At 38.2% G+C, this 13853-nt stretch overlaps 1 protein-coding gene across 8 annotated transcripts in view; it reads left to right on the top strand.

Moving 5' to 3' along the window:
• The window catches only part of XRCC4 (X-ray repair cross complementing 4), a 101662-nt gene that overhangs the window by 41509 nt on the left and 46300 nt on the right, over window positions 1-13853 (top strand). For 7 of the 8 annotated variants that reach the window (XR_014013078.1, XM_081213466.1, XM_081213467.1 and 4 more), the window contains 3 exons: window positions 11-177; window positions 2973-3125; window positions 5142-5245. Coding sequence is in view for 7 of the 8 variants with exons in the window: in XM_081213466.1 (XP_081069592.1) it covers window positions 11-177; window positions 2973-3125; window positions 5142-5245 (424 nt within the window). In the remaining variant the exon portion in view is untranslated. Of the gene's footprint in view, window positions 1-10; window positions 178-2972; window positions 3126-5141; window positions 5246-13505; window positions 13696-13853 lie in introns of those variants that run through there. The other variant, XM_081213470.1, reaches the window with a different exon arrangement.

The raw sequence follows: 13853 nt of genomic DNA, 5'->3' as shown, positions 1-13853 counted from the left end.
TTTGTCCTAGTTTAGACTCGGATCGCTGATGTTACAGAAAGTCTCAGGTCCGGCAGAAGTCATTAGTGAGCTGATTAGCTATTGCCTAGACTGCATAAAAGGGCTACATTCAAAAAATGAGCATCTGCAAAAAGAGAATGAAAGACTTCAAAGTGATCTGGATGATGTGCAAGAGCAGTAAGTTGAAAATAAACTGCATGGGATATTCTTGGTTTGATTTTTATTCTAATATCAATGAAATAGCTTCAGTAATCTGTACTTCTAATGTAAGGATGAATAATGGCTATTTTGATGATTAAGTGTCTTAAAATAACCATCTTAAAATATCTTAAGGGCTGTCAACTGGAAGATGGAGCAAGCTTGTTTTCTCCTGTTCCAGAGGGTAGGACCCGAACCAGTGTCTTCAAATTGCAAGAAAGGAGATTCCGACTAAACATCAGGAATAATTTTTGTCCCAGTAAGAGCTGTTTGACGGTGGAACAGACTCCCTCGCGAGGTTGTACTGTAGACTCTCCTTTCCTGGAGGTTTTTAAGCAGTGGTTGGATGGCCATGTGTCATGGATGTGTTAGTTGAGATTCCTGCATTCCAGAGGGGTTGGATTAGATGACTCCCGATGTCCCTTCCAACTTCAGTTTATTGGCCCATTTTTCATCTTATCACTGCCTCCAACCACTGGCCTAATAGCTCAACTGTCTCTCCTGATTCAGATGGTACAGATAGAGCTGGTGTCATCTGCATATGGATGATACTTCACTCTGAATCTCCTGTTGACGAAGGAAACTAGAGAATTATTATTATTATTATTATTATTATTATTATTATTATTATTATTATTAATTTATTTATTTATACCCCACACATCTCTGGGTGGCTCCCAACCGAATATTAAAAACAATACAGCATCAGACATTAAAAACTTCCCTAAACATTTGTCTTTTAAAAGTAAAATAGTTGTTTATTGCCTTGACATCTGCTGGGAGGGCCTTCCACAGGGCAGGCGCCACTACCGAGAAGGCCCTCTGCCTGGTTCAGTGGCCCCCAACCCCCTGAGACACTCCAGAAAGCTACTGTGGTTAACAGTTTTGAGAGATCAAGGAGAGAGTGCAGTGTTGCACTGCCCCCATCTCTCTCCCAATTAATCATCAACAAGGGTGACCAAGCCAGTTTCAGGGCCATGAGGAAGCCTGAAGCCAGACTGGAATGAAAAAGGAGAGAGCAATACAAATAAAATGAGGACATAAGGCAACAAAGGATGAAAGTAACACTTGCAAACTTAAATTTTGTAAAATGTAAAATGTCCCTCCTTATTCTAGATGCAACAAGTTTTTGGTCACCTTCTAAGATGGTGGAGCTTGTTCTTCTGTGAAAAAGAAGCTGCCTGGTTTTTGTGACTTTCATAATCCTTGCATGCCACTACTCCGTGCTAAACCAGGAATCTGCTGGTGTTAATTTAAATCTGTTGCTTTTAGCAATAATAAAAGCATACTTCCATCTGCTGAGCTTTGGTTTATCCTCCAGATAGCTATAATTCAGAAATTTGTATGGATTTTGTTTCTTACTGAAAGCAGTTGTAGATGTATTTTCTGCAAATGATAAGGTCCTATGGCTGATGTGTAAGCAAGATTGAACTTTTTGAACCTTGCTGTTACAGAATAGGAAAAAACTCCAGTCATCACTTTGTCTTTATTTTCTGAAACATTTTTTAAAAATTTGCTTCCCCAATGAAATGTGTAAGGATTCTCCTTTTACTGTTAATCTTAACATTTTACCGTTTCTGTTCAATTTCCCCACCCCTGCTAAAGAGTTTGAGGTTTGATTTATAGTTGATTAGTACATATCATCTTTCTTTTAAGAGTTATTGAGCTGATCTACATGCTAATAATACACAGCCATTTGCATTTGCATTTAAATTAGATGAATTATTTATCAGCTGTTGAACACATCAAGGCAGACTGTGTTAATAGTTCATAAGATTATTTTCCCATTATGGAATTTAATCTGCAAAGCGGTACAATCTATATTTGCTAATATTTTAAACTGGGCTAGTGACCTAAAGAGCCAAATACATTCTTTTTCATAAGCTTAATATGTTGGGTCTTTATGGTTTAATATGCACACAAAAACCTGAATTTAAAATTTTAAATTTATAGACACTGGGTGAAATCAGTGGGCCTGCTCAGAGTAACATTGAATATCACCCAATAGTATGGCAACACATTCAATTTTAGGAGCTGGTTTCTCCACTTGGGTAAACTTGGAAGGCTGCTGTCATGCCTCATGCTTTTGATGTAAGCATCTAAGACAATTTAGAGACCTCCCTTACTCTTTATCATAAACATGAAATGTACATTTGTATTTTTATTAATATTTTAAAGTTTTTAAAGCTTATCTGTGCTAATACATATATGATTATTAATAACCTGCTATACTCTGTATAAACTCATTCCAAACAGCAGTATGTTTATCCAAACAATAAGCAATCTGTTCATATGTTGTAAATGCTGTAATGTCTTCAATCCATTGGTTAAAGGGAACATAGTCCCCCCCTTCCAATTCATCAGTTCTAGTCTTTTGGCCATAGTTAGGGCACCTAGAGTTCATTTTTGTTGTCCAGTTGTCAACTTCCATATGATAGGTATATAATTCAAAATAATATTTTCTTCTGAATTTTTTTAGTTTTTCCGTACAGTCAGACTACCTATACTACCTAGATAGTGGGATAGTGTCTTAACTTCTGTAAGCAGTGGTATCAATGGATCTAAGACTTATACAACAGAAAATCATGTTTAGAATATTTTAGACTCCACTACATTTGTATAGAAAAGGACTGTCTAACACTACTTCTTGTTGGAGATTTAATAAGGATAATGCTCTTTGAAACATATGTTCTTGCATATTCTCACTAAGTTTTGGGGGAAAGTGTTGAAATGTATAAAGCTGACTGTACGGAAATGTACATTTCGTTTTTAAGATTACAAAAATGTGTTGAAGCTAAAGAAGAACTAGAGATGGAACTTTATAAAAGATTTATCTTGGTCCTCAATGAAAAGAAAGCTAAGATAAGAAACTTACAGAAAAGTTTGAAAGAAGCTGAAGAAGCTGTCTTGGAAACAACACAAGCAAGGTACTCTTTATTTCTTTGTGCAACTAAGCATCATGCTTAAAATAAATGTGGTTCAGTTTGGTTGACTCATCTAAGCTTTAGCAGAATGATCTTACAGCAAAAATCACTTTGTTGAGCTCTGAAGTGCAGGCACCTTTAGCAGTTCTGCAATTCAGTCTCATTAATGCCATCTAGAAGCAAAGTAGTAAATCTGAATCTTCATTTGAAACTGTCAAATATTTTGTATATCACAGGCATGCCTGCCCGTCTTTTCTTAATCCTGGCTTTAAAAGAAGGATAAAAGTGTTAGCTAATGAGATACCTGATATGCAGACTGGGCTTTCCTTGAAAATATTTGTGATGATGGAATGGCTAAGACTTAGCTAGAACAGAGATTGATCAGGGTTAGCAAAAGTTTATTCCATGTAAATGCAGTAAAGTATTAGAGCTCGTTAATAATAATCTGAACTTGACGAAAGGAGCTATTGGTGGCTATTTTCCCTACTGAGAGTGGGGCTTTGTTTCCACTGAGTTAGCTAATTGGGACTGTAGAAGAATGCGTTTGTAGGATTTGAAGCTGTATCACCATCTCTAATGGCAGATGACCTTGAAAACATCAAGCTTGTATAATTTTAGGTATAAAATAAAATACCCTACTCTGGCTTGTTTCACACAATGCAACAGAAACAGGCACACATTGCAAATTTTGCATGTACCTTGTTTTTACTATTATGCATAGTATTTTCCTGGAAATGTGTTCAGGATCTTACTGTGACTTCATAAGGGAGGGGAGAAGAAATCATGTTGTAACTAAGGGTGGACAAATCAGTATATTTCTTCTCTGTGTACTTTTCCATCTGTTCATTCATAACACATTCATTTCATCTCATTTTCATATTTATCTGTATTGTTTTTAAAGCACAAAGATCCTAGATATGTTTGTATGTATTTCCTCACGCAATCCAAATTTCTAAATATTTTTTTTCTCACAGTACACATCAATGTATTTTTGATGTATTTTATCCTAAAATAATGCATTTGATGGTACTTTTTTGAACGGAGAAATTCACTGAAAAATTTAGAGGAGAGCAAAATCTGAAAGCTTAGTTTCCAATCTGTGATTTAATGTGGATGGTGAAGATCAAATAGGTTCATATTGAAATTCCCAGAATTAATCGAGGAGGTGTGGATCAGGTCAACCAGTCTTAGAATTCATTTTACCTTTCCTTTCTGTCCTTGTTTTTCTCTTTGTTTTAGCAACATCACACATTACGTACTAAACTTTTAAATGAGAATCTGCTATAACTACTGTATGTGAAGTGGCCTTTAGACGGATGATAGAAACACTGACCTTCAGTGGCTGGGTCAGGACCCACAGCTGGGTTGTGCCCTGACCTAAAGTTGGTCACACCAGCAGCAGCACCATCTTTTAAGGATTTGTTTTTTTAACAGAGAAACACAGAGAGAAAGTGAGGAGAGTTAGGAAAAGGAGAAAAGGAAACGAGAGAATGAGAAAGACAGCAGAGAATGACTAAAAACGTATATACGGGGAGGAAATGGGTTTCGTTGGAGGTTAGGACTAAGGTCAGTCCCAATTATGAAAATGTTGGAAACTGCCAACTTAAAGGACTTTTGTGAAATCTTCACCACACTTCACTTATTATACATTTGGAAAGGAACATAATTAAAAAAAAATGTAACCACCATAAATGTTATCTAAACTTAGGAATCACAATAATTATTTTTTTCAAAGAAAAATAGTTAGGGCACCTGAGTTTGGTCAGATTTGTCTAAAACTTTCATTATCCAATCCAATCCAGATATCTTTATTGCATCAGACATTGGCCATGACAAATCTGAATCAATGCAAAAGGGGTGTCACACCACAAATAATGGTCTCTATTTGGATCCCTTATCCAATTAATACAATTCAAATACCTGTTCAACTGTGCTGCATATGCAGATGATGATGTCATATCTATTGGTTTAAAATGTATTTTAAAGGCATGAGAAGGAAATGCCTTTGTGTTTTTACAGGGACACCATGTCTACATCCGAAAGTAAAGTTGAAACAGAAGATTATGACGGAAGCACTGATGATGAAAGTGAAAATTCAACACAGCCCTCCACATCAGCAGCAGGTGAGGTAGATCAAATTGTTTGTACCAGAGATATCACAGGCATGCCTTTTATTTTACAGGAATATTTTATGATGAAGGCCAAGCTGTCAGGCAGACTACTTTGCTGCTGCCACCACCTGCTCCTCTCCAGCATCCTTTTGTCTCCCTTGCTGCCTTCAGTATGTTGGGCCTTTCCTGGGCTGCCTCCAGTCACTTCAGGCAGTGGCAAAAGAGGAGGAGGGAGCAGTGGCGGAAGGGGCAGTGGCAGGATGCAGCACCTTCTGTTTTGCTTCAAGCAGCAAAATGTATTGAGCCGGTCCTGTCTCCAGTCCTTATTTGACTAAGATTTGTACATGCTACTGGGATTACCCTCATGTTGAGGTCTGATCCGCATATGCTATTTTATCAAAGTGCTCTTATGATGTGAATGCTACAATACTTGTCACGATGCTTCTAATGATTGACTTCTGAAATTCTTCTTAAGTTAAAAAACAAAAACTTCTCCCTTCCTGTTAGCGGACACTGAATACACACCAATCTGGAAGGTACTGAAAAAATACAATTTTATATAAAGGGGGGGGGGGGAGGCGGCATTGATTAATTTCTAAGAGATGAAAATGATCAGAAATGGATTTAATGCTGTGCCAGAGTATTGTAATAATTGCCATTAAAAAGGAAGCATCTGTTTTTTTGCTGCGTTCCAGTAAATCTCATTCCAAAAGGCCTGGGAGCTCTCTTTCATCTTCATGATGAAAAGCTCTCCCCAGGACACTTTCCCCTGCATCTGCATAGCATGACAGACACACTTTCAATATGGTGTTATAGATTTGTAAAACTTAGTGCAAGGGCTTTGTAAGACCAGGCAGGCTGGAAGCAATATGAATAATATTTTTATCCCTCCTTTATTAAGTTAAAATATAACCAGGTTCTAAAGTAGCAGGACGTTTGGGATATTGCTGTTCTTAAAATAAATTAAGAGTATTCTGAACGTTGCTGTTCTTAAAATAAATTAAGTTCAGGTTTCCATATTGCTCTATCTTTGCTCTGCACATTTGTTTCTTGTGGCAAATGTGGAATAGCCTGTTCATTATCTATAGCTTCACATGATGGACAGAAATGTAGGAGACCAAAGCTGTTAATTCCAAAACCTTTCTGCAGATGGATATTGCAATATAATAGACATTTGAAAGACAGCTCACTCTTGTGGAACCATATCAATTCCCTCCTCCTCCTCTCAAAAAATTGAACCTGTCAACATAGGCTGCTATTAGTAGCAGCCTTTGGGGCTTATTGTATAAATTGGGTTTAGGGGGTGGATTGGCATAGTAGAATAGCACACACAATGAGCTCTGTATTCAGCTTTGTAACAGTGGGAAATATTGAAACAAAAGTATGCAGTACTTGAAGTGAAGGGTTTCTTTATTTCTACATTAGAAATAATTTCATCAATTAAAATAGCATTTGGGGTGCTGTTATTTCACATTAGGGTTCCAGCCATTTGATTTAAATAGCAATAGGTAGAGGATGTTTAGTGATTGTAATTTACCAAAAAAGAGGGGGGGGAGTCTAATTCTGTATTCCAAATGGTTTGAACCCCTTAACTACCAGGTCATTAATATATTTTGCAGAAGCCAAATGTGTTGAAACCAATGGGAATTTCTCCAGTAAAATGGAAATGATCCAGCAGAAGTTGTGTTCTTAGATTACAGCAGGGGTGGAGAAACATTTTAAGCCCAAGGGCCACATTAAGCCCAAGGGCCCTTCTGAGCAATGTTCTGAGGGCCACATGCTGAAGAGACCAGAGATTTCCCTACTTGTAAGAAATCCCATAGTCAAGGAAATTTGGGAGGAGGTGGCAGTGGCTGATATTATAGAGACACTATTTCCCTAAGAGTGTGTCTGTGTGCAGCGTATATATCATCTGATGAAGTAGACTGTGGTCCATGAAAGCTTATCCCTTAACAAATTTGTTAGTCTTTACCATAAGACTCTTTTTTCACTACCGCAAACTAATAAAGGTACCTTTCTTGAAATTTAAACCATTCTAGTTTATTATGTTATGGTTGCTTGTTTGTTACTGTTACAACTACTGAACAATTACACATTAAACAAAAATAAAGATAGAATTTGGAAGAATATGTCTTACTTGAGCAGTCCTTCAGAGAGTATATGATTTCTTTTGCACAAGACTGAAGTGAAGAAAGGAAACTTTTATAACAGTAAATCCTAAAGAACTTCATTATTTGTAGCAGAGAAAAAGATCTTTATTACCACCTTCCTAAATGTCCGTATACTGACACTACAATATCTCTCGCGATAAACCAAATGCTTATGGTGAATAAAATTAGCAAGAACATAGTAGCCTTTTCAAGAAAAGAAATAAAGACTTCCTAGCACTTTACATAGGAAATTGCTCTTGAATTAATTTTTAAACCTATAAATAATGTGGAGGCAATGTCAGTCCTCTGACGTTTGGTCTTAAGTAGATTTGAAACAGACACAATGTGTGCATAGCATGAATTGGAAGGATCTTTGTAAATCATTTTACTTTCTCCTGTGTTCAGAACAAATTAGAGTGCAATGTTTACAGGTCTCTCAGCTGTTTATAGCTCTTACCTGACTGCTTTCTTTGGCAAAGCATAGCCACTCTGGGAAGCAGTTTTATTTTGTTTACTTACGTTGCTACTCAGACTGGGCTGTTACAGCTGTCTTTCAGCAAAATGCTCCTCGGATCTCTGATCCGCAAAGAGTAGTTTATCCTACTTTTTGTCATTCTTTCTCATAACATTTAAGTGTTGCTGTTTGGTACAAATTACTACTAAAAGCACTCTATTCATTACTTGGCTAATATCCGGTGCTTATTCACAGGTAGCTTTACTGCATTTTCAGGAGTTGGAAAGACTTGGTTGGTTGATTTCTTCATTTTAAAATCTAAATTTACTATGTGTAAGCCATTGTACTTAACAAAGCAAGCTTCCCTCTGCACTAGCACACTGCTTATTTGTTGGACGACGTCATCTGGAACAATCTATTGTGCAGAAGAATAAAAGCACCACTGCTGGGTTGAAATGAAGTTAGCTGTTAGAGTATTCTGATTTTAGCTGATAATTCTGTGCCCTTAAATAATTCTACCCTTAAATCAACGGTAGCTAACATAGTGCCCACCAGAGCTTGTTGGTTCACAGGTCCCATCAGCCTCATGGCCAAATAGTAGGAATTATGGGAGTTGTAGTCTAGCAACACCAGGAGGGTACCATATTGGGTAGCCCTGTCTTAAGAATAAGTAGTGGCATTCTAGGAATGAAAAGAGAATCACCAGTATTGCATGGCTCTAGGGTCCAAATTAGACACTACACTAAACATTCAGCTGCCATTGCAAGTAATAGTTGTGGATCTAGTTACCTCCTTCACAATATCTAACAGAACTTGCCTCCTGCTGTTATGATAGACTGCATTTCCCTCCATCACCAGCAGCAGCCAATGATGATAGGCAGGAACAGGGAAGAAAACTGCAACAGGAAGCTTTTTGCAAGGTTATCCTCCAATGGCAGTAGACAACAGTCAAGTTGGCAAAAATTAACCCCTCCCTTCTCCTTTATGATGGAAGGGCTTTGGAAAGGTTGGTTCATTTATTCAGGTTTGGTGGGAATGCCTCCATGTTAATTTTTTTTAGAATAGAGTATTCTCCATCATATCTGCAAATGCAGGCCAACCCCTTTCTCTAAATCCTGCCTTAGCCCTACTATCTTTGGACATAGACGTAGGTTCCACCCTGCTCCATAGAGAACTAGGAGGCATCTTACTGACTGCAGCACGATTAGTGATAGCTCAGTGATGAAAGAACCACATTGAAATACCCCTGAATATATGGGAGAATAATATCTTGGATACAGCAATGTCTGAACATCGCACCAGACACAGGGAGGCAATTAAAGACATAACAAATAATATACCTTCCAAGACACATAGGCCCCTTTAACTATGTTAACGGCCAAAATCAAGACCTTGTTATACCAACCGCTCAATATTCTCATTGGAGAGAATATGTTAAATAATATACTTGAATGTTGAATGTGTAAGTGTATGTCTAGAAACAAAGGATAAAACACCATTAGATGTACTGCTGGATGTGTGTTTAATGGTTATTGTATTTGTTTAAAAACCAATGAAAATTTGTTTTTAAAAGTACCACTAGATATTGATGAGGAGCAGGAACAATATTGGGGGTACCTTTGGCCAATTTATTATGGAATAAGTGTTGATGGTATAGATGTGTAAAGTATATTCCACAAGTCTGTGCATGTGTGTGTATATATAAACACAGAGAAAGGCAAAAACCAGTAGACAGAAATCTGGAACATGGGAAGCTCCTTTATACCATGTCAGTTGGTTGGTCCAGCTAGCTTGGTACTGAATGGCAGCAGCTCTTCAGGCAAGAGACATTCCCAATCCTACCTTGAGATGCTGGGGACTGAACTTGAGATCTTCTACATGCAAAGCAGATGCTCTACCTTTCAGAAATGGCAATAGGCCTTTAATGTGATCTTTCAAATAAGCTTTAATATTCAGTTCTGAGAGAAGATGCAGTCTAATTGCTTTGGTGTTAAGTTGGTGATTTATTTTATTTAAGAGTATTGGAACATGGTTCCTTTTAGAGTGGTGTTTGTTAAATTGTCTTTTGGTATCCTTGGGCAGCAAGATCAACATAGCTCTGTTATTATGAGTAAAAGCAAGTTTGGAGAAAATAACAGGTGTCCTGGTAGTAAAAAGTCAATGAAAGAGTAAATCACTGGGACACACTTATTTTCTTTCTAGGTGAGATTGAAATAAGAGCCCAGAAATGAGCCTTAATAGGCAGCAGTGTAAGCTAGCAGCAAAGCAGTGATCAGCTTCTTGAATGAGAATCCTGAGTTGCATCAGGGCATGACCTCCTAACGGCTGACATTTGACCCTCTAGTCAGACAGCTCAGTTGGGCTTTCTCTCAGGCCTGAAAAAGATTTATTATTTCAAATATGATGACTGGGAAAGCATAGAATGACCTGTGCTTTGGAAACCAGTGGGACTTTCCTTGAGGGGCACAGGCAAGAGATTAAAGAGTACGTAGAAATTAATGTTTGTAAGCTAGCAAATTAAGTGGGACTCTGCATAGAGGAAGCATATTTTAACCTTGGTAAATAAGCAGACTGTTAAATAAAATAAGGAATCTCTCAGAATCTCTCACATTCTTAATCTTGTCAGAAACTGGTAAAACTAAAACTAAGTTATGTTGTTTTAAAGTTTCAAAATTTTGTTAATAGCTAAAATTCCTATTCCTATATTAATCCAAAAATAACTTCTTCAGAAAGTATACTCCCACAGGCCTTTATAGTCATACAAATAAAAAAGAAACGCAAGTAAATAATTAGATGCAAATGATAAAGGGGAAGAGAGAGAGTTGTATATTTTAGAACCCACCTTATTTCTGTGATTGTACATTACTTTAAACTGCATTTGACATTGAGTTTAAATTGATGGAATTGGAATTGGACAGGAGGAGCGTGTCACTGTTGGTTCTTCATCTTGGTGACTTTCGATACCATCGACCATAGTATCCTTCTGAGCCGCCTTGCTGGGGTAGAACTGGAGACAGTGTTTTACAGTGGCTTTGTTTCTTCCTGGAGGGGCAAACCCTGAAGGTGGTGTAGGGGGACTCTTGCTTGACACCTTGGTCATTGGTCTATGGGTCCCTCAGGGTTCTGCCATGCTATTTAACATTTACCTGAAACCACTGGGAAAGATTGTCCATATTTTCGGGGTTCCATGGCACCAGCTCTATTTCTCCTTTCCACCGAAATCAAAGGAAGCCATTTTGATTCTACACTGGTATCAGTAATGGACTGGATGAGGGTATTCTCTCATAGGAACCTGCCCAGGCTTTGAGATCTTTGGAGGCGGCCATATCCTGGTCCCTCCACCCTCATATGGATGTGGAAGAGGGCCTTCTCAGTGGCTGCTCTGAAATTTTGGAACACCCTAGAGAAGCTAGACTGGTTCCTTCCTTGTTGTTCTTCCACTGACAGACTTTCTTGTCCCAACAGGCTTTTGGGAACTGATGCTTTTAATGAAAGGGCTGTTTCTGTGCTATTTTTATTGTAGTTATTGGTTTTGTTTTAATAGATTTCACATATGTATATAGTTTTAATTCTATCAACTTTTAATTGTTTTTAATGATTGCATTTTCCATGTTTTTGGCATTTTTACTCTTATCTGTAAGCTGCCTTGAGTTCTGTCACGGAAAAAATTGGGTTATAAATAATTCTAATTATAATAAAAAATCTAGTCACTGGACAGATTGCAACATAAAGTTGGCAAAGCTACATTGAAAACATGAACTTTATAAGTTAGAAATTTATGGTGGGTGGGAATGTTTAATTTTGGGCACTATATTAATGAACATCTTATCATTCAACAACTTTTGGTTTGTCAAAACATGGCATCAAGAAAATGTTTCTACTGTCATTGTAGTCACTGCTAGTTATGCTAACCATTTTAAATAAAATAACGGTGGGGGGGAGGAGAGAATCAACTTGTGGGCTAGAAGTTTCAGATAACAAAATTATAATTCCTCAGCTTTCAGCAGCTTTGTAATGGATCTTTTACCTCCAGTGTATGTCACAGAGATTTTAAAGCACTATTATAAAGCTTTCATTGTACTGTGAAACAGCCTCATTTTTTGTGTAGCCAAAAAGTTTTTGAAAGTTCCCATCATGTTTTTTTTTCTTGATGAACGGAGAGGGGTTCATTTTATATCTTAAATGTTTCATTTTGACAATATGACAGCTTATGTCACTGTTGTTAATATTATTGGTTTTAAAAGCATGTTTTCCCCATAAAGCACTGAACTAGGGCTGGGGAATCTGTCTAGCATGCCTAGTGGTCAGAGATGATGGGTTGTAATCTAGCAACATCTGGACATCCATAGGTCCCTCACACCTGTTTTAATGAATAAAAAATCACTATAACTAAGCATCAGTTTGCTGGATCCAAGAGTTCTCTTCTCCAATGGAAGGGAGGCGAGTAAGTCTCCTTTTGGAGGAAGCTACCTTTATATATATATATAGAGAGAGAGAGAGAGAGAGTGTGTAGATCCTATCCTAATAATACTTTTATATCACTGTATACATGGAGGTGAAATTTGTTGGGCCTTTCCCTGTGAGGTAGGTTGAGGAAAATCTCCCTCCCAGTTTTGGGGGTTTTCTGGTCATGCATCCAGCCTTAAATCTGCATAGCAGATGAAAGGATGTACAGGTGGGCACTTAGGCACCAGCAGGAAAGAGGAAATGGATCTGTCTGAAATCTGCATATGCTTATTATAAGTATAAATGCAAATCTACCCCAATTTAACTAGAAATACATCTTACCAAAATGGGAAAGACTTTAACCTGTCTACGGTCCTCCATCTTCTGTCCAAGTGCTATTTATAGGCAATTTCTCTCCCTTCTTATATTTCCCCCCTTTTATTTATTTCAACCATTTGTATACCACTTAATCACAACTATCTCTAAGCTACAGATAGAAGAAGCAATACTGCAAAAATGAGTTGAAGCTATAAAATCTGAATTCAGTTTAAAAGCCTGGTGGATTATTTTTTAAGTGCATTCAGTGCCAGAAGTTCAACAGGGAGCCTATCTAACCTCAACTGCAAGGGAGTTCCACAAACTTCAGCCCACAATACGAAGCACAAGCTCCTTGTGGATCTGAGCTATGAAAGTGTAGCTAACAGTGACTTTCACCAAGATCTCAGTGATTGAGCAGGGATACAAGGGTGGTCTCTGAGGTATGCTGAACCCAAATTGTTAAGGGAGAATTAATACAAGAACATTGAACCTGACTCAGTAGCTTATGGGCAGCAGGTGCAAGCTTTTGAACATTGGAGTTAGGTGCTGGCAATAGTCTATCCCCATCAACAGTCTTGCTGCAGCATTTTCCAGCAGCTTGTGCCCCTGGACCAGGTCCAAGGGTAGCCCCACATAGAGCTACTTGCAGTAATCAAGACTTGAAGTCACAGTTGCATAAATCACTGCAACTGGACTAACCATGTCCAAGAATGGCCATAGCTGGTGAAAGGCCCTCCAGGCAACTGAGGCTATCTGAGCCTGCAGCGACAAAGATGGATCCAGTAACACCCCTAAACTCCATGCCTGTTCTTTCAAGGGACTGCCACCCCATCCAAAACAGGCAACTGGCCTATCTCCTAGATATGGGAACCACTCCTCACCCATGGTGCCTCTGTCTTTCCAGGGCTCGGACTCATCATATTGGCCCTCATCCACTCCAGTACTGCTTCCAGAAAACAGTCTAGACTCTAGATCATTCACAGTCTCTCCTGAGTCACATGTTATGGAGAAGCAGAGCTGCATTGCATCAGCATACTGATGACCCTTTGCTCCAAAACTTGGACTGGACAGCCTGTCAAATAGAGGACTTTCCCCTGCAAAGTAAGACAGATGGCCACCCTGCTGGGTGCATGCAACTTTGCATGTGATTATTCAGCAAGTAGAATGTCACCATTTACTTTCCAAGCACAGAACTGTGCCTAAGAATACACCCAGACTAGAATTCTGCAGCACTTTCTATAATCTCTCTCTC

Source organism: Podarcis bocagei (assembly GCF_964188305.1).
Source record: "Podarcis bocagei genome assembly, chromosome: 11".
In the NCBI taxonomy this organism is placed as follows: domain Eukaryota; kingdom Metazoa; phylum Chordata; class Lepidosauria; order Squamata; family Lacertidae; genus Podarcis; species Podarcis bocagei.
The sequence above is the reverse complement of the archived record's forward strand: the minus strand, read 5'-3'. Positions and strand labels throughout refer to the sequence as shown.